Source organism: Neovison vison, chromosome X, assembly GCF_020171115.1.
Source record: "Neovison vison isolate M4711 chromosome X, ASM_NN_V1, whole genome shotgun sequence".
Lineage (NCBI taxonomy): Eukaryota > Metazoa > Chordata > Mammalia > Carnivora > Mustelidae > Neogale > Neogale vison.
This window is the reverse complement of record NC_058105.1, coordinates 121867818-121891218: the sequence shown is the minus strand read 5'-3', so window position 1 is coordinate 121891218 and position 23401 is coordinate 121867818. Positions and strand designations below refer to the sequence as shown.

Below are 23401 nucleotides of genomic sequence, written 5' to 3'. Positions count from 1 at the left end.
TTTTTAATAGTACAGCTCTGTGAATGTATTTTCTCTTCCTTCTGATTTCCTTAATAACATTTCCTTTTCTGTACCTTACTTTATTGGAAGAGTGCCATATATAATACATATACAAAATATGGGTGAATCAGGTGTTTTCTGTTACTGGTACAGCTTCCAGGCAACAGTAAGCTTTTGGTTACATTGCAGGGGAGTCCAGAGTTAGACAAGGACCTTTGAAGGCAAGTGTTACAGTGCTTACTTCTGAACGGCTACTGCATAGGAATAAATATATGGCCGGCTGGGTCGATACACAGCTGCAAAAGGGACGCAAAAGGAAGGCTTTGGCTCCAGACAGGAAGTGCACTGGCCGGCATCTGGGGGCACCAACCCAGTGACAGCCGAGAAGGCGAGCTGGAAGCAGGCTGCGATGAGCCCTGTGTGTTGAACCAAGGAGCTCAGGCTTTGTTCGGAGAGTGCCGAGTAGAGCAGGGCGTTGCAGGCGGTGTTGTATAGAGATAACCCCGTGGTGACCAGTTCACACTCACAATGATCCCGCAGTCACACCAAATTATCTTTAAGGTACTGCACCAGAGTTTAGTGAAATTGGCAGCCTTTTTCCGTTCCGAAGGTAGACGCTGTCCGTGTACTTAGAATCCACGGTAGCTCAGACTGGATGAACACAAATGCAGAATGAAAACTCAGCACACCACAGCAGCAACTATCCTTAGGAAGACCATTCCCTTTGCTCCGTTTCCGGGCACCATTCGACAAAATACCCCCCAAAGCTCAGAGATTTAAAACAACGTTTACTCACTGCCCCTCACCGTTTCTTTATGCCCGGAATTCCCGAGAACTTTAGCTGGACCGGGAGCTTGGGGTTTTTCATGAGGCTGCGGCCAAGTTGTTGGCCGAAGCTCTAGTCCTGCAAAGGCCTGACTTGAGGGGCTCGACCTGCAAGGCGACACGCTCACCGGCTCGGGCAGGAGACCTCAGCCCCTCGCTGGCTCCTGGCAGGAAGCCTCAGCTCCTTGTCTCATGGAACGCCCCGTGGGGCTGCTGGAGTGTCCTCGTGGCCCGGCCGCAGACTTCCACATCGCAAGAACTTGGGGACGGAGAAGGTGAGGGTAGCTCTGCCGAACCCTCCTTCCAGCCCCACTGCGGCCCCTTCCCGCGAAGCCCCGCCATCAGCTCATCCCATGTCCGAGAGAGGGGAATTAGGCTTCCGCCCTTGGAAGGTGGATTTTTTTTTTAAAGATTTTATTTATTCATTTGACAGAGATCACAGGTAGGCAGAGAAAGAGGAGGAAGCAGGCTCCCTGCTGAGCAGAGAGCCCGATGCGGGGCTCCATCCCAGGACCCTGGGATCACGACCGGAACTGAAGACAAAGGCTTTAACCCACTGAGTCACCCAGGTGCCCCTGCAAGGTGGATTATCAAAGAATTTGCATGCATATTTTAAGACCACATCACACCTTCTGGTTTTCCTTCTCAGCCTCTTTTCCAGGCTCACAGAGTGCTGTCTCTGACCCATTTCCTATCTTTTTCCCTGCCATCTACATGTAGGTGGCTTCAAGGTGTGACTCTCCAGCCCCACGCTCTGCCCACTGCATTCTTCATCCGGCCATTGGAATGTCGCACTGAGCTTCGGACGTCCGGAACTGCGCTCTGGATCAGCTCTCCAGAGCTCACTGCCCCCATCTCACCCACCCTCCCTGGTCCAGGACAAACCGTGTCCAAACTGGTTCAAGTCAAAAACCTGGGCATCCTTCCTGGCAACTCACTCTTCTCCCCGCTCGTATTCACTCTGGCACTAAATCCTGTCGCAGGCCGAGCCTCAAGCCCGTCTGCTCCTCTCTCTTCTGCCTGCCACCAGCCAACCGTGCACCATCATCCCTCACCTGAACCCCCACGAGAGCTCCCCTAGCTGCCGCTTTGCCCCCTTCTAGTTCACGTTCCAGAGGGGTTCCTCTTAAAACTTAAATCATACCATGTTAGCCATCTCCTCAAAGCCTTTCAGTGACTTTGTATTGGGTTCCGAATAAGATCTGTTCTATTTAAGATGGCATAAAAGGCCGTGTGGGTCTGGCATTGCCCATTTCTCGAACTCCCCATTTTCTGTCATTCCCCACCATGCTCACTGTGGATGGCCACTAAAGGAGCGGCCTGGAGGACACTTGCTTTATGGACTACCTTCTCTTCCTCATCTCACTTCCCCACCCCCCCACCCATGTGCCTTTACCTCATAGACAAGCCAGTCACGTTCACCTCCTTGTCTCAGTCTGCTTCTGGGGGGCCCACACTAAGACCTCACCGTGCCAGATTTCCACCCAACTCCTTAGCGTGGAGGGTAAGCGAGAGAAACAGGAAGCAAGGGAGGGTGCTCAGTTTTGCTCTACTGTTGATGACATGGGAAATTTGAAGGTGGAAACACACACTGGTACACGCTTGATAGCAAGGTGTTTATCTTTTTTTTTTTTTTTTTAAGATTTTATTTATTTGAAAGAGAGAATAAGAGAGCATGAGAGCGGGGAGAGTCAGAGGAAGAAGCAGACTCCCCACTGAGCAGAGAGCCCGCTGCAGGACTCGATCCCGGGACTCCAAGATCATGACTTGAGCCCAAGGCAGTCACTTAACCAACTGAGCCACCCAGGCGCCCCAGTAGCCAGGCATTTGTTGGCGAGCAGCTGAGATGCTTTGGGGCATTCCTGGGCCTGTTGGACCCGGACTCTGTATGTTGAAGATGGTGGGAACCGGAATTAATCTTAACCAGTAAGGTGCACTGGACTTGCCATACTGGGAACTCTGATGAAAACAAAAGGAAACAAAGAACTCTCATAGCTGGACCTTATGGTCCGTATTTAGAAAAAAATGTATTTCCCTCGATTGGCCATATTTAAACATATTTAAACATCAGCAAAAGAAGTTCTAACTTCTCAATTTGTCTTGGAGAAAGACTATCATACAGTTTCCTGGAACCTGACCAGAAGCAAGCACACTAGGAATTCTGGCACGGTAGATTTTCACAGAAAGTAAGGAATCCCATGAAGAAACACTACACTACTTACACAATCCCTGGAATGTTTTTAAATTAACCTCAGCTGTGGAGACGGCGATTCATGATTAATTTGATCAGCGTAGACAGCAAGCTGTGTAATGCGTTAAAGGAACTGGGACAAGCGAACATTCAGCTCAGACTCCCACAGCTAGGGGCCGTCTCTGCACAGAGACTCGCTCGCCTGCAGGGACACTTCCCTGCCTCAAGACCAGGCTCTCCGGGCCTTCTATATGCCAAACGGTGTTCAGCAAGAGAGCTCTGGGAAAGAGGGAATGCCGCTGGCTTGCCCACCCAGACCTTCCGAGATGGCAAAGGGTACTTCAGTCCAAGATCAAGAGTTCTCTTTCTAGTTCCTAAAGTCCTTTTGATTGATTACGCCATGTTTATCGGGTCCCATGAGGTTGCAGAGCTCCATGCAGGGCTCAGTCTCACAACCCCATGATCATGACCTGCGCCCAAATCAAGAGCATGGCGCCTAACTGACTGAGCCACCCAAGCCCCTTATAAGATTTTTTTTTTTTTGTATGAATAGATTCACTTATGAGGAAAAAGATCGTGTGCCCAAGACTTTAGGAAAAGAATGATTCTTGAAATTCTACTCTGTTGAGCAGGGTAGGCTAATTTCTACATCAAACCATCTCAGAATCACAGTGGCTGAACACAGTAAATTGTAACATGAAATTATGAAATTGCAAGATATTTAGCGATTTTTTAAAAAGATTTTATTTATTTATTGGACAGAGATCACAAGTAGGCAGAGAAGCAGGCAGAGAGAGAGAGAGGGAAACAGGCCCCCTGCTGAGCAGAGAGCCCAATGCAGGGCTCGATCCCAGGACCCTGGGATCATGACCTGAACTGAAGGCAAAGGCTTTAACCCACTGAGCCACCCAGGTGCCCCTATTTGGCGATTTTTAACTTACAAAAGTTTTGTGTAGTTTAACCTAATCATTTATGTCCCTTATCCAGAATACTCACAACCAGATATTTAAAGTAAAAGAATAATTAAATTGATGATGGGAAAGTTAGTAATGTTGGGGCAAGAATTAGAGCAAAGAACAGGTAGAAGGAGAGGATGCTGAGGAAGGAATCTGAATAATTGGTTATGATTAACTTACAGCGCCATGCAAGAATATGTATGGGACCATAGATCACAGCTTCTTAAGCCGTTTTTAAAAACTTTTATGAGATAGTGTGCCATGCTGTTATTGTCAATGTCTTGCTTGCCTGTGCTGGATTCCTTTCTTCCCCTCAATAATACTGTTTCAACTTAAGCAGAAATCTTTTAATATTTACTTTTCTTTTTTTATCCATAATTTTAAGTGACTACATATGTGCCTTTAAAAAAAAAAAAAACCTGGCGGGCTTAGAATGCAGGGCTGGATGCTTGGTAGAATAAATCAATTTCCTCCGGCATCTACAAATCAGCAAGTGATTATTAGCCAGTTTATCCACCAGAGATTCCCTCTCCCCCTTTAAATGGTGTTTCCATTTTCATGGCCAGATGTAGAATTTGATGATTAAACCACGAAAATCCCATTTGTGGTTGTCCCTTTGAGGCATCTCTCAAAACTGGGTGAATACAGGGATGGCACATCCATCAGCCAAAAGACATGTCGCTCATTTGTGGACTTGCGTGGTTCTCTAATGGTTTTTCCTACGATGTTGTTGTAAGCTCCTTGCTCTTCTCTAGGACATATGCACAAGCCGTGTCGCTGCATCTACACTGCAGCTGTGAGCTCCGTCGGTGCTTTCTGGTTTGTGTTCAAGAGTTGATTTTTAATGATGGTTTCCTTTTTTTTAAACAAGTGACAATAAGGTTAGATTCAACAACAAATTTCTGTTATCTTCTAACAAAGCTGTAATGCTAAAATGCATTAGTGACTGAGGAAAGGATTCTTTTTTTTTTTTTTAAGATTTTATTTATTTATTTGACAGAGATCACAAGTAGGCAGAGAGGCAGGCAGAGAGAGGGGAGGAAGCAGGCTTCTGGCTGAGCAGAGAGCCGGATGCTGGGCTCGATCCCAGGACCCTGGGATCATGACCCAAGCCGAAGGCAGAGGCTTTAACCCACTGAGCCACCCAGGCGCCCCAGGAGAGGATTCTTTACAGTAGTTAAGAAACCTTACTTGATTAACAAAATTTTGATGGCCCAAGTGTTAGTCATGAACGTTTTGGAGAGCTTTATAAGTGATACTTTGTCGAGATACTTTATAAGTGATACAATGTCGAAAATGATGACTTCAGAGGAATTGATACACTTTGGATTTCTCAGTTTCACCGACAAGCATGTGAAAGCAATAAAACTCGAGAAAGAGGATTTCTCTGGAGAGTAGTGGTAATGTGCAAACAGTATATGAATTTCATCTCCTGTTAGTTAACCCCAGCCAGTGTTCTTTGCAATCAAAAGTAATTCACTTTGACCAATACATATGGAATGGGTTTGCCCACCTCTACAGAGGACCCAGGACTCCTTCACTAAAGTTTTTAACTAAAAATACCATATTTCAACCAGTTTCAATTATTTTTTGGTTGGGATTTCACATCTAACAGTTTTGATGATTTTTTTTTTAAAGTATAACTGACATGTAACGTATTGGTTACAGGTGTACAAAATAATGATTCCATATTTGTATTTATTGCAAAATGATCATAATAGGTCAGCTTACTGTCTGTCACCATATATAGTTATAAATTTTTTTCTTGTAATAAGAACCTTTAAGATTTATTTTCTTAGCACCTTTCAGGTATGCAAAATAGTACTGTTAACTGTAGTCACCATCTGTACATTACATTCCTATGACTTATAACTAGAAGTTTATGCCTTTTGGCCCACTTCACCCATTTTACCCCAACCCCCCACCTCTCTGCCTCTGGCAACCCCACCAGTCTGTTCTCTATATGTGTGAGCTTGTTTTTTTATTGTTCTTTGTTTTTCAGATTCTACATAAAAGTGAGCTCATGTGGTATTTGTCTTTCTCTAACTTATTTCACTTAGCATAATGTCCTCAAGGTCTATCCATGTTTTCATAAATGGCAAGATTTCACTTTTTTTTTTTTAATGACTGTGTATATACCACATTGTCTTTATCCATTCCTCCGTCCATTGGGCCCTTAGGTTGTTTCCAGATCTTGGCTATTGTATATAATGCTGCAGTGAACATGGGGTGTGCGGGTATCTTTTCAACTTAGTGGCTTCATTTTCTTTGGCTAAATATCCAGAAGCGGGATTGTTGGCAAATGGTAGTAGTTTTGGGAGGAACGTCCATACCGTTGTCCATAGTGCTCACACCAATTTACACTACCATCAGCAGTGCACAGAGGTTCCCTTTTTTCTACATCTTCACCAACACTTGTTATTTCTTGACTTTCTGATATTAGCCATTCTGACAGGTGTGAGGTGATACCTCATTGTGGTTTTGATTTGCATTTCCCTGATGTTGAGAGATGTTGAGCATCTTGTCATGTGTCTGATGGCATCTGGATGTCTTTGGGGAAATGTTTATTCAGATCCTCTTCCAAATTTTTAATCAGATTGGTCTTTTTGTTATTCACTTGTATGAGTTCTTTCTATATGTGGGGTATTAACCTCTTGCCAAATATGTGATTAGCAAATATTTTCTCCCATTTAGTAGTTTGCCTTTTCATTTTGTGCAGACTTTTTTTAGTTTGCTGTCCCCTTTGTCGATTTTTGCTTTTGCTTTTGGTGTCAAGTTTCAGTAATATTGTTGCTTATTGAGTACCTCTACTCTTTTTTTTTTTTTAATTTTTTTTTTTTTAAGATTTTATGTATTTATTTGACAGAAATCACAAGTAGTCGGAGAGGCAGGCAGAGAGAGAGAGGGGAAGCAGGCTCCCTGCTGAGCAGAGAGCCCGATGCGGGACTCGATCCCCGGACCCTGGGATCATGACCTGAGCCGAAAGCAGCGGCTCAACCCACTGAGCCACCCAGGCGCCCCTGAGTACCTCTACTCTTACGGAGACTGCTTTGTTTTGCAAAATCCCTGATAATTCCACCTGCTTGAAATCCTTCTGTAACTCCACAGAGCCTTCAGGATGGACAGAATGTTTTACGTGGTCACAGTAAGGTAGCAGCCCCTGCTGCCTTCTCCTCCCCTCTATTTTCTCTGCTTCCCTTTCCCCTTCCCTTCCCGCTCCCCTGCTCTAAACACACAGCACCTTCTACGCTCTAGCCTATAGGCCATGAACCTTCAGGTTCTTGGTGGCTCCCTCCTTGGCCCAGGCTGTTTTCTCTGCCTGGAACACCTTCCCACCAAACGGCCTCCTTTCATTTTACCAGGTAAGTCCCACCAGTCCGCAGGATTCGTATCGGACCCCTTTCCCCCAGAAAACCCCTGACCCAGCCACCCCCAACCTAACGACTCCTCCATCTTCCCCGAGCACCTGAGAACTTACTCCTTTCATGAGATTTGTCACGTTGGAGTAAGTAATTATCTGTTCGCTTGCCCAGCTGCATCCCTAGACTGTAAGTTCTTTGTGGACAGGGGCTGCTCTCCGTGCCCACTCTAGTGCCTGACGTGGAGTTCCCAAAAGCATTTTGAGTGAACGGATGGATAGACGGACGCATGAATCATGCAGGGGAAGAAAGATTCTCTTCCCTCTACCCTTCTAGGTTCTGGGCTAGAGCCCCCTCTAATAAAAAACAGAAGAATAGGAGAAAACCAAACAGAAGTACATAGCTTATCTACCTGCTGTACCTGGGAGATACCCAGGAAAACCGAGTAACTCAAAACGGCACAGGCTACCACCTTCACACCATCTCCAGCTGAAGGCAAAAGATGTTGTTGGAGGCTGGGGGAGCAGGTTACGGGATGTGACCCAGCAAAGCACAGGAAATAAGGGTGAGGTTGGTCCACGAACTGAAGTCCCAGCCTTCTCCATTGCTAACAGCTTCTTTTTTTTTTTTTTTTTTTTAAGATTTTATTTATTTATTTGAAAGAGAGAAAGCACAAGGAGGGGGAGGGGCAGAGGGGGAAGCAGGGAGCCCGATATGGAGCTCAGTGTGGGGCCCGATTCCAGGACCCCGTTTTCCTTCCTGTCTGACTTCTAATACCAATGTAAGGTCACCTGGTCTTTTTCTTGGCTCTGGTTTCTTCATGTGTAAAATGATAGGTTAGAACTGGCGGACGTCTAAGGTCACTTTCTTTCAGGTGAAATTCTACAATAAGCTCCTCTTGCAGTGAAAACGGATTCCTACATATGTTAGCATGTGAAGTCACATGGAGATTGTGGCAGCCGCTGGGAGTGTGGCTGACTCAGGGCCCCCACTGCTCTGCTCTTGGAAAGCCATCACCACGTTTGCGCAAGGCCCTGCCTCCTGTGGGCTGCCCCTGCCAGGCCACCTTCCAGAAGGAGCATGGCAGGGATACACAGCAGGACCTTTTGTGGGAAATACCACTCTCTGCTGACGGTCAGTTTTGGCTCCCGGACTCCCCCTCAGTTTTGCCAAACCCTCTTTTGACTACACCGCAGCCTCGGACACCTCCACCCAACCTCCTTTCCATCTTTGCCTCGCTTGGGGTCCGCCTCCCATGGTGCTCCCATGGCCCTCCCAGGCTTCACCAGCTCTCTTGCCATTTTCTCTCACAGGTAGTTCCTGTAATAACATCCTTGCACATTCCTTCTCACGGCTTCTGCTTCTCGGAGGACTCAGACTAAAGCAGAAACCTAGTTCACACTGCGGTTCATTTCAGTGATTCTGAGCCTACAGCAGTTTTAAACTTTACACCTTATTCAGCACATCTAATAGCAATCTTAATCCTACTACTCGTACCACTAGAAGTGATGCGTTAGGGAACATTTCCTGTGTCACTTACTGTGTTAGTTTATATATATCGCGTCATTCCGTTGTCACAGAAACTCTTAAGGTAAATCCCCCTTTTATCCCCATTTTACAGATGAGATAGTTGAGGCAGGGCACAGGTTCATGTGTGGTGGGGCTCGATCCCAGGACCTCAGGATCATGACATGAGCCACAGGCAGACGCTTAACCGACTAAGCCGCCCAGGCATCTGAGTAATGACATTTTAGCCATTACCTCTGACAAGAAAGAAATCAGTGACTGGTTACTACGATGCTTTAGTTTTCAGGAAGACTGTCGTCCTAACCATCATAGTTTATAGCCACTCAACATCGGAGCTCATCCCGCTTTTTCTACAAACATTCTGCATTTGGCTTAACCTGGTGTTCCTTTTACCTTTCTGGTCATTGCCTGGGTCTCTTCCTGGACCTTTCTCCTCTGTGGCCCCCCTCTTACACACTAGCTTCCTTGGGGCTGTGCCCTAAGCTGCTTTTTCTTCTTATGCTACTTCGTTCCCTTAGGTTCAGTAACCAAAGACCTACAGACGAATCCCAACCCCAGTCCTGCTTCCTGGGCTTCTGGCCCAGATAGCCAACTCCCTACTCAATATCTTCTCTTGGTTGTCAGTCTCATGAGCCCTCAAGATTAGCATGTCCCTAAGAGAGCTCCTCATTTGGCCTATTCCTGATCATGGTCCTCCATGGTCCCTGTCACACTCCAGATCCAACTGACCAGAATATGACCCCCATGAAGGCAAAGATCGTATGTTCCTTGTGGTTGCTGTTGACCCTCTGGAGACTAACCCAATGCGTGATACGTTGTAGGGTTCAGTACAGAATGAATGACTGCTCTAAGCCATTACAAGTCTTTTGGTTCCACCATGAATCTGTCCAGTTTTCCTCACTGCTTCTGCTTCTGCTCTAGTCCAAAAGACCAGAATCTTCCAAGCCAACTAGTATCCCCGCTTCCATCTGCCTCCATCTCATCCATTTTCCAGATCACTGCCATGATAATATGTTTCTAAGGGAAAATGGTATCAAATAACCTCCCTACTCAAAATCCCTCTTTGCTGCCCTATTACCATTCCGCTAGCAGGCCTCACAGCCCTATCCTGACTAACATGGCGCGCAGTGCTGTAACCCGCTCCTCTTCCTCCCTTTGCTCCACTCCTCTGGTCTACAGGTCCCTCAAGCACAAGAGACACCATTGTCTCTTACCTCTCCCCCTGTACTCATTCCGGGACTTCTGCTTATAATGCACTTGCCGTCATTTCATGTGGTTCATCTTCCATTTCACTTAAAGGTGCACCTGCAGAGAGAACATCTTGGATCCCTTCAACCAGAGTGTGTTTCTTTGCTCTAAGCCTTTCTAGCTGACTGACGACTACGTGTAGTGCCTCTCTTACTCTAATCCTCTTGTCTGAAAGCTCATGTCAGGGACCCTATTGTTCATCTCTGTATTCCCAGTACCTAGCACAGTGCTAAATACATATTCATGTCCTATTGAATAAGCTGGGGCTTGGGGTATTAGGAAAATAGGTAAGGTCCTCACTTGTAAACCTCTAGTCAAGAAGTTGGCAGGAAGATTTTGATAGATTGAAATCTAACTCAATGAACCCTCCATTACTTAAAAAATATGAAATTAAGGGGGCACCTGGGTGGCTCAGTCATTAAGCATCTGACTTCGGCTCAGGTCTTCATCTCAGGGTTCTGGGATCGAGCCCCGTGTCAGGCTCCCTGCTCAGGTGGGAGCCTGCTTCTCTCTCTCTCCCTCTGCCCCTCCTCACCACGTGTTCTCTCTCTCAAATACATAAATCTAAAAAAAAAATTAAATATTTTATTTATTTACTGGAGAGAGAGAGTGAGCATGAGTTGGGGGGAGGAGAGAGAGAGAGAGAGAAGCAGGCTCCCACTTGAGCAGGATGCCCAATGTGGGGCTCAATCCCAGGACCCTGGAGATCAGGACCTGAGCTGAAGGCAGCCACTTAACTCACTGAGCCACCCAGGTGCCCCCATAAATAAAATCTTTAAAAAAAAACTGCAGTAAGATACCATTTCGCATCAACTAGAATGGCTATGGTTTAAAAAAAAAAAGGACGATAACAAGTGCTGGTGATGATAGAGTAATTGGAAGCCTCGTATGCTGCTAGCAGGAATGGAACATGGAGTAGCCATCTTGGAAAACAGTCTGGCAGTTCCTCAGAAAGTTAAACATGGTTACCATATGGCCTAGCAATTCCACTCCTAGGTATATACCAAAAGAGAAATGAAAACAAATGTCCACACAAAAATTTTACACCAGGGTTCCTAACAGCATTATTCATTAAACCCCAAACATGGAAACCACCCAGATGTCCATCAACTGATGGTTGAGGGAACGGAAGTGGTCCATCCTTACAAAGGAAGGTTATTCAGGCCTAGAAAGCAATGGAGCACTATTACCAGCCACAGCATGGACGAACCTTGAAGGCATATTAAGTGAAAGAAGAGAGACAGAAAAGGTCACATAGCGTATGATTACATTTCTGTGAAATGTCCGGAGAAGGCAAATCCGAGACAAAAAGCAGATTCGTGGTGGCCGGGATTGGAGGATTGTGGGGCGGGAAATTGGGACTAACTGCTCGTGGATATGGTGTTTCTTTTCAGAGGGATGGAAATGTTCTGGAATTAGATAGTGGTAACAGTTGCGTAACATAGTGAATGTGCTAAAAACCACTGCATTTTATTATGAGTTATATCCATTTTAAAAATGCTAAGCAAAGATTCTTAAGTACGTTATTCTGTGTGTACTAGCACGCACTTATTCGACACGCTCTATGCTCAGTCTGTGGTTTCTTGTTTGGGAGTTGTTAGTTGCGTGCAGACGGGGTCAAGATGGTCGTATCCCCTGCAGAATGGTTAGTAATGTCAGATTAGATTACCACCGGTGACTATATTATTATGACACTTACCGTGCTCTCTTCTACTGCAGAGTATCTACTTTTAATGGTTTGGGAATTTAAGAGAGTCAAAATTGGGTCATTTTCATCACTCTACGTGCCTAAGACAGTATTTGGGATATTGCGAGTGCTGAATACATGTTTCACTTGCAGTGGGACTTAACAAGGCACAGTTGGCAGCGCCCAGAGACATTTACACCTGCCCCACCTGGAGAGTGGGTGCTTCTGGCATCTATAGGTGGAGACCAGGGATGCTGGGACCTGTCCCGCAATGCACAGGACAGCCCCCGAAGGCAAAGATTTCTCTGGCCCCAAATGTCAGTCGTGTAGACATTGAAAAACCCTGTTCTAAATGGTTGAGTAGAGCACCTGGGTGGCTCAGTGGGTTAAGCATCTGCCTTTGGCTCAGATCGTGATCCCCACGGTCCTGGGATCGAGCCCTGCTTTGGGCTCTCTGCTCAGCGGGGAGCCACCTTCTCCCTCTCCTGCTTGCCCTGCTTGTACCCTCCTCAAATAAATAAATAAAATCGTTTTAAAAATTAAAAAATGATTGAGCAAATGACTTACAAGTCCCCCAAATTAGTTTCATCAGAAGATGGAAAAAAGTTCCCTTTAAGGAAAATTAAATCATAAAATCATCCCTGCATTTGGTGCTCTCAGTTAATGAAATGTCCCCCACCGTATCTTTGTGGCTCTGAACCGACAAAGCACGTGGGTGGGCGAGGCAGAGCTGGGGCACTTGCTGACCTTGACTAAGGATTATTAACTTGGGGAGAATTCAGTCCTGCAGCAGAAAGCCCATGGTCACATGTGCATTCCTTGTCTGTTAAAGAAACCAGGAACCATTTTATGTTGTATTTCATATGCCCAAGGAAAAAATCCCAGCCCTCCACAGAATACACGACTCAAGTCGTTCCTTCCCAAAGCTGGTGGCAGTCACGCCCACCACCAGGTCAGAAAGTATGTAAAGGAGCAGCAGGCTTCAGTCAGGGCCCAGAAGGCCACTTGGTGGCTGGGATCACTCCTTCAGGTCTCTGGATCAGGGCTCAGCAAGCTAAAGCCTGAAAGCCAAGGCTGGTAGCCATCTGTTTTTACATGACCTGTGAGCTAAGCCTGGTTTTACCCTTTCTGTGTGTGTGTGTCTAAGATTCTATCCATTTATTTGACACAGAGAGAGAGAGAGTATAAGCAGGGGGAGCGGCTGGCAGAGGAAGAGGGAGACGCAGGCTCCCTCCTGAGCAAGGAGCCCGATGTGGGGCTCGATCCCAGGACCCTGAGATCATGACCTGAGCCGAAGGCAGACGCTTAACCCACTGAGCCACTCAGGTGCCCCTGGTATAACCTTTTCAACTGGTTAAAGTTAAGCCAAAAAAGAATGCTGTTACATGACACATGGAAAGTATATTAAATTCAATTTCAGTGTCCATAAATAGAAGTTTTATTGAGCCCAATTATGCCCATCTGTTTGCTGTCGCCCACTACTGCCCATCTGGCTGTTCTTGGCCTTGGACAGAGATCGTTCAAGCCTATTGATGGCAAAGCCTGAAATATTTACCATCCGACCCTTTCTGAAAAGCATTTGCCAACCTCTTCTCCATGGTTAAAGAGTTTAGCAAATGCTTTTCCTTGAAGGCAGTGAGGAATGAGATCCCACCGTAGGCCAGAATCCCTGATGCAGGGCCCAGCTGGGGACTGAGGCCAACTCTGAGACTCTCTAGAGCCCTTCCACCTCTGAACTGTCGGGCGGTTGTAGAGAGCCCAGTTTTGGGTAGTGGTTCCCAGGTAGCTGATGAGGTACACGCACAGCATTCTTGTCGGGGACAAAGCCGGGGGGGGCGGGGGGGAGCCATGGCGTCACGTGACCACACTCGGCGCCAGAGCAGACACAGACCTAGGCCGCCCCTGTGTCTGAACAGAGCAGATTGGAAAATTGGCACCCAACACGGTTCAGAGACAAACTCTTGGCCCCTTTCACATGCCCTAGTTTTATAGATTATGTAACCAGATTCTTTTAACCCAGCAAAGAAAGAAACGGACAGCACTCATGACTGAGGAAGGCTTTCAGAATCTAATTGAACCCTTAGGGCAGGTTTATTGAATTTCACCAGGAGATTGTCCCCTCTTCTGTTCACTTAGTGGCAGGAATAAGTGATTCTCTGTTGCCCTTTTCTGTGTTTTCCATACTAACATGCGACTCTTTATCCCCAGTCCAAAGGATCATGGGCTGTCCCCGTCGTTGCTGCAGCCTGGGGTCTGTCGCTACGGGACCAAGCTGGCCTGCTGCTACGGCTGGAGAAGGAACAGCAAGGAAGTCTGTGAAGGTAGTTGTGGGAAAACTCAGACCAGCCTGGGCTCGAGTCGTGGGCCAGTGTCCTTAGGTTTTTATCTGGGACACCATGAACGGTCACCAGATGGTCCACTGCTTGTCACCAAATCCCTTAATTGGTTAAAAAGGATAAACTCTTACCTGCATGTCCCATACACTTTAGGTGCTGGTGTGGATTGTGCTGGATTATACATGGTAAAGGGCAAAAATGTTAGCTGCTTCTTTTCTTTTTTTTTTTTTTTTAAGAGTAACAGTACTACCTTCTTTCTATCTCTGCCCCAAGCTCCTTCTCTCTAGCTGGTTCAGAAATATCTGGATGACCACAGGTGAAGACAGAACTTGATACTATCCAGAAATCTATAAACCACTGAAAGGCACTGATGACACTCCCACATGTCACCCACCATCAGTTTCCTGGTGACATGATGACAACAGCATCAAGATACTAGGAAAAATATTTGAAGAGCTTTATTGCCTCCCTAGATAAAGAAAGTTAGAACATCCCCCTGGGACTTTGTCAGTTCAAAAAGAGGGTGGCTCTATAGTATCATGGTCACGGGCATTGTCTTGGGAATGTCAGAATGTCAAGGTCAAGGTAAGCCAGCTGAGGCTCCACTTCCTCTGCAACTTGGAGAGATTCATCCCTGCCTCAGAAGGGAAGGAGTGTAAGCATCGAAGGCTATGCTTATGACCCAGCGTGCATAGAAAATAGCGCCTAAATCACCCTTGACTCAGAAAGGACCCATGACTCTCCTGTGCCTTCAAAGCCCATGTGGTGCAGGCATTAAATGCGCTGTGTTCTTTTTCTAGACACAGCACATTTTTATGTGAAAGCATTCAGGTGGAAAGGATCGCATGATTTGGAGTCTTAGAGCTGCACAAGCCTCGAGCCTCAGCCTCTCCTGCCATAAAACTTAAAAGTCTCTGGTGAATAAATGAGGGTGATCTTTGGCTTTCTGTAAGGTCTACTCTGTAACTCAATCAGAGCAGTCTGGCCACGTCACAGCCAGCTGGTCGCATTCTCGATGCTTCTGTAGACAGTATAATAGTACTGGCGTGGAAGGATGTAAAGCGAGCTGTTGAAAGAGCACGTGCAGAGGGTTCAAGCACAAGACTCAGTGCGCACGTTTGGCAAGCCCAAGAGCTCATCGGCACCCCCGCCGCCCCAGTGAAATGTTGAAGTGTTAAATTGCAACGGTTTTTGTATCTAAAGTCTGTATTCTATCCAGTTGGCATGGTCCTTCTTGACGGTAAAGCTGTGTGCTCTTCGAAGCGCCAAATAACAGGGCTCCTAAGCCAGAGCGCGGGCTGTGTGGTAATGACAAGAGAAGACGTGCCCACCTGCCCGAGTGGGCAGAGTCGCACCCCAGCCTGGCACGTCCCAGTACGCCCGGACTCCACTTCCGTCCGTCTGTTCACCCTTCGCTCCTCCAGACACCCTGACTCCCGGCTGCAACTTTCTGGATCTTGGCTCCTGCCCTGCCTAAATCTGCTCCAAGGGCCGGATGGCTCAGCTCAGTACCCTTAACCTTCAAGTGTACGTCACTTAGCAAGATGAGGTAAAGAGTCATCCGCGAACAAATCCCAAGGAAAAGCCGCAGATGGAGGAGTTGGAGGGAGGAATGAACAGGAACTGCAGCTAACGTACACTTCAATCCCAGGCCAGTGTAGACATAAACTAAATTTCCCTGTGTTGTAGATTGGCTGTTCAAGTCCCAGATCCAAAGCCGCTGGAAATGGAAAACATCTTGCTGGAGATTTGACCTTATAGCAGCGAGGGTGACCTCCACCATTTCTCTTAAGTTCGGTTTGGCATTGATCCTGGCTTTCCCGTCTGGCCCACATTGAAAATAACTTTCCAGGGAGCAATGAGAGGTATTCAAGGCTTTAAAAAGTAAAAAAAAAAAATGTATTTTCCTAACATCTAAACTTAAAGCTGCATCCCTAAGAGCATATCCATAACAAAATAGACACTGGAAAGCAAAATTCTCTTTTGTCTCCAGGAGGGAAAGAATTTTGCCGAGAAGCATTTTTGCCTTGCCTTCTCACTTACGATTTATTCAGAGCCGTAAAATGGTTCCCTGTTAAAAGGTCTACACCGATTCCTTCATTTACTGTTTGAAATTATTTGAGTGTCTGATGTGTCCATGGCACTAGTAAATGCATCAGGAAGAACAAAGATGTTGTTCTGAAGGTGCTGGGAATCGGGTAGCAGATCTAAGTGAAGGATAGAAGCCAAGTGTAGGTCTAATTATTTCAGAAGATGGAGCCTGATCGATTTCACGGGCGAGGCCCACCCAAGTTCTGTGGAATTCTCGAAGCTGAGTGGAATTCTGTCATGGCCGGAGAAATCAGTGAAGGCTTTCAGAAGGAGGGCTCATGCCAAGTAGCTCTTGAAGGAGCAGCAGGATATTAACCACTGGAGGGTGGAGAAGGGGTGCCCCAGGGTCGGGGTAACAACATAGGAAGAGGCAGAACGGGTCTGGTTTAGAGAAGAGCAGGCAATCTCGTTTGAGCATAGTGTCGGGAACAGAGTAGGCCAAGGGTGCAAACTAAGACCAAAGCCGGGTCATAGTGATGATACCTGTGCGGAGTTCAAAAGGCAGTAAAGATTATTTGGTGACTTCTGTGCAAGGCACAGCATGACCAGAGCCGTGCTCTTGGAGTAAAACATGAGTTGGGTATCACATGTGATATCAGATTTCCCAGGAGCAGAGCCTGTGAAAGTGATTCTTGTGTCAGTCATCTGTTGAGGGGTTCTCTCCAGAGAAATCTATGAGGGACCGCGGAAGCGGCGGAAGGAGCCAGGCAAAGATCTGGTTTCAAGATCCTGATCTTGATCAGCCTGATCCCACAGGGAGCTCTACACCACAGACTTTGTCCTGCCCCAAAAGCAAGGGCTAGGCTGTTAGACCCCATATCGGTTAAGCTCCGGGTCACCGGGTCATTTTGGGTCCAGGTGATTGGGAGATGAATGTTGACATTAACAAAGAATAGGGTTTGGGGTCGAGGGAGGAGATGCTGGGGTCAAGCCAGAGACTCAAGGGGGCAGCATTCCTGGGCCATTGCCAAGTCATCCTTTCAGGCGCTGGCTAGTTCCCGAGCTCCTACTGGATCCGGACACAGAAACTGCTCAGGGCTCCCGACTCCCCATAGACTCCTTTCTCTCTCATTCATTTTTCCTTTGTTCTCTCCCCTCCTTCTCTTTGGGTTTTTCCACCTTCCTTTTGTCCCATCCACTGCCTCTTCTGCCTACCTCCTCCATATGAGCCAGACTCAAACTTGCCATCCTCTTTGACTACATTTTCTTGCCCCCAATCCAGTGAAACTTTCTTTTCTTGCTGTTTCTCCCATCGCTTCTTTCATCAAACAAGTGTTTATGGAGTGCCCAATTTGTGCCAGGTGTCTGGATATAGAAGTGAAAAAGAAAAACCAAAAAAACCAGAAGAAACAAATCCTGCCTTTGTCGTGCCCCCATCCCCCTCCTCCTCACGATTCTTCTAGTTCTCATCCTTAGGGCTGGAAGTTGTGCCTCCCTGCCTGCCTTCTGTGGTTCAGTCATTTTGACTGATCATACAGAACTTTAAAGATAGACTTTATCATTCAAAAGCAAGATAGAGAAAATATGGAAGACGAAAAAGAGGTCAGTGACAGAGAGAAGGATGACCTTGGCGCTTGACCAGGATTGCTCTGGAGTGGGTCCCTTCCAGCCCGCACACCGCATATCTTTTATTAAATGTTTGTGTTTATTTGCAAAACTAGCCGACTGTGGTCTGGGAGGCTTTATTTTCCTCTGAGTGTCACTTGAGGCGTAGGCAGTGCCAAGCAAGGTTATGATAAACTTGGCTAAACTCGCACTCCGCACTCCGCTGGGATGGAGGGGTGAGGGAGAGTGAGCTAGTTCACAAAAAAGCACTCTCCAGTATCCGGAAGGGGAAAACACAGCTAGAGAGGAAGCAGATCACCGTTTCCATCCCCTCACGGCTTTCTCCACCGGAGAAAAGGCTGCAGAGTTCGACCTGCGTCCATTTCTCTGTGCTAAGTACGCCTGTTCTTTTATCCTAAAACACCTTTCCCTTCCACAGCTACGTGTGAACGTGGGTGCAAGTTCGGTGAGTGCGTGGGACCCAACAAATGTAGATGCTTCCCAGGATACACCGGCAAAACCTGCAGTCAAGGTCAGTACTACAGGCTGGGGTCCAGGCACAGACGTACCCCAGAGCTTTCCGAAGCCATGCGGTCGTTGCGATAGACACTTCTGGGCCCGCCATTGGGTGGGTTGTAAGTTCACTCTTCCAATGAAAGGGGTTTCCGAATTAGATCTTTCAATCCATTTCTTCTAGAAAAATACAAAAATCCCTCCAAAGTTTTTGTTAAGATGCCAGACAAAAGGCCTTTTTTCCTCCTCTCAAATAACTTTTTTTTCCAAAAAGTAATTTTCATTGTGTTCCTACACTACCAAAGTCATGCATATTTTTTACTGGGAAAACAACAACACGGTGATGCAAAAGGATGTAAGGTAAAAAGTGGGAGCATCTCATCTGCTCGCCCGCCCCGTTTACCCCTCAGGCCCTGAAGGGCTCTCCTCTGGGTCAGTGCATTCTTACTGCATGTGCGGTCAGCCTGGACAGAGCCGGCTCATGCTCCTTAAGGCTGTATCCTTGGTCCTGAAGCAAACATTTTTATCATTTGTATAAAAAGGACATCGCTTAACCACTCTCATCTACGTTGTCTCCGATTTCTTGCCATTACACCCAGTGCTAAGCCACACGCCATCATACATGTGGCCTTGGACCCTGGTTTTATAGGGCAGACGTCTGAAAATAGAATTGTTGGCATGTAGATAGAATGACATGCATGTTTTTATTATAATTGACATATCTTTTTTTTTTAAAGATTTTATTTATTTATTTGGCAGACAGAGATCACAAGTAGGCAGAGAGGCAGGCAGAGAGAGAGGAAGGGAAGCAGGCTCCCTGCTGAGCAGAGAGCCCGATGTGGGGCTCGATCCCGGGACCCTGAGATCGTGACCTGAGCCGAAGGCAGAGGCTTTAACCCACTGAGCCACCCAGGCGCCCCATAATTGACGTATCTTAAGAGGTACTTTAGGACTTCTCATAAACTGTTTATCTGAAGATATTAAAGACTGTGTTTATACTGTTGACCACAGTGGTTCTCAACTTGGGCAGTTTTATTCCCCAGAAAGAGTTGCCAGATAAAATATAAATCTCAAATCAGATTTAAGTTGCAGGTAAACAATAGATAATTTTATAGAGTACGTAGGTCTTAAATACTGCATGAGACATATGTCCGCTAAAAAATTATTAGTTATCTAAAATTCAAATTTAACTGGGCATCCTGCTTTCTGTTTGCTCGATCTGGGAACCTTTCCCCAGGAGACATCTCGCAATGTCTGAAGACGCTGTTGGGGGGGGGGTCACTCCTGGCATCTGGTGGGTAGAGCCCGGAGGGGGCTGGTTTGCTCTGCCTCATATAGTGTGTGGGGTGGCCCCCACTGCAGAGAAGGATCTGGCCCAAATGTCAGCAGGGCTGAGGCCCAGAGACCCAGGTGGGCAGAAGCCTGGCGTAATTTAGCAAGTGCCTACAGTCTATAATACAGTTGGGCAAAGAACAGCGCATCAAGTTCAGCTGTCTTTGGGGCTCCCTTTGGAGGGAAGGACGGAGTCTCAGAGCTGGGCAGGCGGCCACTCCACTGTGCCACCCCCAGGCCTCGCTGCCAAGCCCCAAGGTTAGCCGTGTACCCCCATGTACCAAAGGGGCCGCTCGGCCTGCTGCTCAGAGGGGAACCTCTGAGTCTCCACTGTCCTACCACTAGCAGTGGGACAATTCACACCAGAAAACCTGTTCCTCCGTTCATCCTGGATTCTGTACCAAGATGTCATCTGCAGAGGTTTGGAAGAGAGAAGATATTTTTCATGCTGGTTTTCCATTCCCCATAAGATATTAGTGTTGGGGCGCCTGGGTGGCTCAGTGGGTTAAAGCCTCTGCCTTCGGCCCGGGGTCATGATCCTAGGGTCCTGGGATCAAGCCCCGCATCGGGCTCTCTGCTCTGTGGAGAGCCTGCTTCCTCCTCTCTCTCTCTGCCTGCCTCTCTGCCTACTTGTGATCTCTGTCTGTCAAATAAACAAATAAAATCTTAAAAAAAAAAAAAAAAGATATTAGTGTTGAGGGAGTGGTCTAGTCGGCTCAGGCTTGGGACTGTCTTGTCTCCTCCTGCCGTTTCCTGGCCCCATGGTGGCCCGATCAAAGTCCTTCTAGAGCCATTAATGGTGACAGGCCTCCATCCTCCACAGTGGTGTCTTTCCCCCAAATGGTTCTTCCAAGCAAGGAGGGAGTCACCTCTTGAGTTAGGGCCAAGCGATGGGGTATTTCTGGATTTCCCCTTCATGTCCAATTATGTTTTTCCAGTCCCCCTTTTTGAAGGGGTCAGAACCCATGCAGGAGAAGGCAGAGTAGACAAGTAATGGAGGAGCTTTCAGATTTCCACTAAGACATCAGGAAACTCCTGAGGTTCTTATAAGAGGGGAAAACAGACACTTCTTTATTTTCCACAATAGGCTTTGCCTGTTGCCCTGCTGAATTTTGGTCTTAGGCAGAATTTGGTTCTTTTTTCCTTGAAGGACGTAAGCCACGAGGCACCCACATGACTATATCTCCAAAGATAAGTTCCTCTACCCATGATTGCTTTTTTTTTTTTTAAGATTTTATTTATTTATTTGACAGAGATCACAAGTAGGCAGAGAGGCAGGCAGAGGGAGAGGGAGGAGGAAGCAGGCTCCCTGCCGAGCAGAGAACCTGATGTGGGGCTCGATCCCAGGACCCTGGGACCATGACCTGAGCCGAAGGCAGAGGCTTCAACCCACTGAGCCACCCAGGTGCCCCTGATCGCTTTTTTTTTAAAGATTTTATTTATTTGGGCACCTTGGTGGCTCAGTCAGTTGGGCATCTGCCTTCGGCTTAGGTCAAGATCCTAGTGTCCTGAGATCGAGTCCCTCATTACGCTCCCCTCTCTCAGCAGGGAGCATGCTTCTCGCTCTCCCTCTGCTCCTCCCCCTGCTTGTGTGCTCTCTGTCAAAATAAATGAATTAAATTAAGAGATTTTATTTATTAATTTGAGTGAGATACAGAGCACATGGGGGAGGGGCAGAAGGAGAGGGAGAAGCAGACTCCACCCAAGTGGGAACTGGATGTGAGGCTCGATCCCAGGACCCTGGGATCATGACCTGAGCCGAAGGCAGACACTTAACCCACTGAGCCACCCAGATGCCCCAAAAAGTCATTCATTCTTAGTATTTAAATTCTTTTTTAGGAAATACTGAGAAGCACAGAGAAGAAAGTCACCCTCAGTCTTACCCCTAGAGATAACCATTGTTGGCATTTAGAGCATAGCTTCCGAGGCTTAAATGGTGTCCTACAGCCTCCCCACCGATAGCTGCCTGTCAGGGCTCCTTCTGGAAGGGTGTGAGCCAACACAAGTTAGCCACATGGGCTGCCCAAAACAGGAACAACTGGAAGGAGGCGTTGCTGTGGGCACCTGTCATAGGCTGTCTGGGACAGTATTAAAGGCTAAAATATCTAAATTGTATTTCTAGCTTTTTATTCTAATGTTATACACACAGAATTGTGCACACATCAACAATATACTACAGAGTGAACTTTCAGATGCATCCACATAACCAAGAAACGGAAACTTAACAGCCTTCCTGAGAACCCCACCTGCTCTCCTCCAGTGCTTTGCCCCCTCACCCCCAAGAAGGAACTCTGTCTTGACCTTTTACACCACAGATGAGTTGTGCTTGACTTTTTTTTCAAGATTTAACTTTATTTATTTGAGAGCAAGAGAAAGCATGAGTGGGGGGAAGGACAGAGGGAGAAGTAGACTCCCTGCTGAGCAGAGAGCCCGATGCGGGGCTCCATCCCAGGACCCCAAGATCGTGACCTGAGCTGAAGGCGGACGCTTAACCAAATCACCCAGGTGCCCCTGTGCCTGACTTCTTAAAAAAGATTTTTTTTAAATTTTTTTAAAGATTTTATTTGACAGAGAAAGAGAGATCACAAGTAGGCAGAAAGGCGGGCGGCTGTGGGGGGAGCCAGGCTCCTTGCCGAGCAGAGAGCCCGATGTGGGGCTCAATCCCAGGACCCTGAGATCATGACCTGAGCTGGAGGCAGAGGCTTAACCCACTGAGCCACCCAGGCGTCCCAAAAGATTTTATTTTTAAGTGCGGCTCCAACTCAACCCCGAGGTCGGCAGTCACGTGCTCTACTGACTGAGCCAGCCAGGCGTCCGTCGCCCGATTTCTAATGTACTCCTTTGTCTCCAGCTTCTTCCACTCACTCCCCGGTCATGAGCTTCACCTGTCGTGGCTTGGAGCAATAGTTGCTTCAGCCTTATTGCTGTATGATATTCCTTTGCACGAGGATACAGGTCCTCTCTCCTCTTCTGCCCTCTGTTGGGAGCAGTAGGATGCTCTGCAGCCCAGGGCTGTTGAGGATAGTGCTGCTGCCATCATCTCAGTCCGCATCTTCTTGGCGGGCGCCCATCCACGCTGCTGTTGGGGGTCCGCCTGGGAGTGGCATCGCTAGGTCATGCGTATCCGTGTCTCTGGCTACAATAGATTCTGCCAAACAGCTTCCCAAAATGCTTCTGCCCCTTTGCCTTCCCTCCGTCACTGTACGATTGTCCTGTTTGCCCCACATCCTCATTAGTCCTTCAGAACGGCGTTTTATTTGACAGACAGAGATCACAAGTAGACAGAGAGGCAGGCAGAGAGAGAGAGAGGGAAGCAGGGCCCCCGCTGAGCAGAGCCCCATGTGGGACTCGATCCCAGGACCCCGGGATCATGACCTGAGCCGAAGGCAGCGGCTTAACCCACTGAGCCACCCAGGCGCCCCCGAACGGCGTTTTACTGATAATTGGAGAAGAGGCGAGTCATTGGCCCACGTAATCCCCCCCACCCCGCCACCGGCAGGGTCCAGGGAAGCCAGCCCAACCCTCCGTCTTGATGTTTCCTGATGTAGTTAGCCTCTCTTCTGTTCTGCCTGCCCCAGCAGATGTGAACGAGTGTGGAGTAAAGCCCCGGCCGTGCCAACACCGATGTGTGAATACGCACGGCAGCTACAAGTGCTTTTGCCTCAGCGGCCACGTGCTCATGCCGGACGCCACGTGTGCGAGTAAGTTCCAGCCGCCAGGCTGCCTGCAGTCCTCCTTCGAGAGCAGATGTTCGCAACCATAGGAACAATTTCTTTTAAAAATCATGGTAA

General features: G+C 47.4%; 1 protein-coding gene across 1 annotated transcript in view; it reads left to right on the top strand.

Moving 5' to 3' along the window:
- Window positions 1-23401, top strand: part of EGFL6 (EGF like domain multiple 6) — a 57895-nt gene that overhangs the window by 5569 nt on the left and 28925 nt on the right. Inside the window, exons 2-4 of the mRNA XM_044235426.1 lie at window positions 14002-14114; window positions 18205-18297; window positions 23192-23311. Coding sequence (XP_044091361.1) covers window positions 14002-14114; window positions 18205-18297; window positions 23192-23311 — 326 coding nt within the window. The remainder of the gene's footprint in view (window positions 1-14001; window positions 14115-18204; window positions 18298-23191; window positions 23312-23401) is intronic.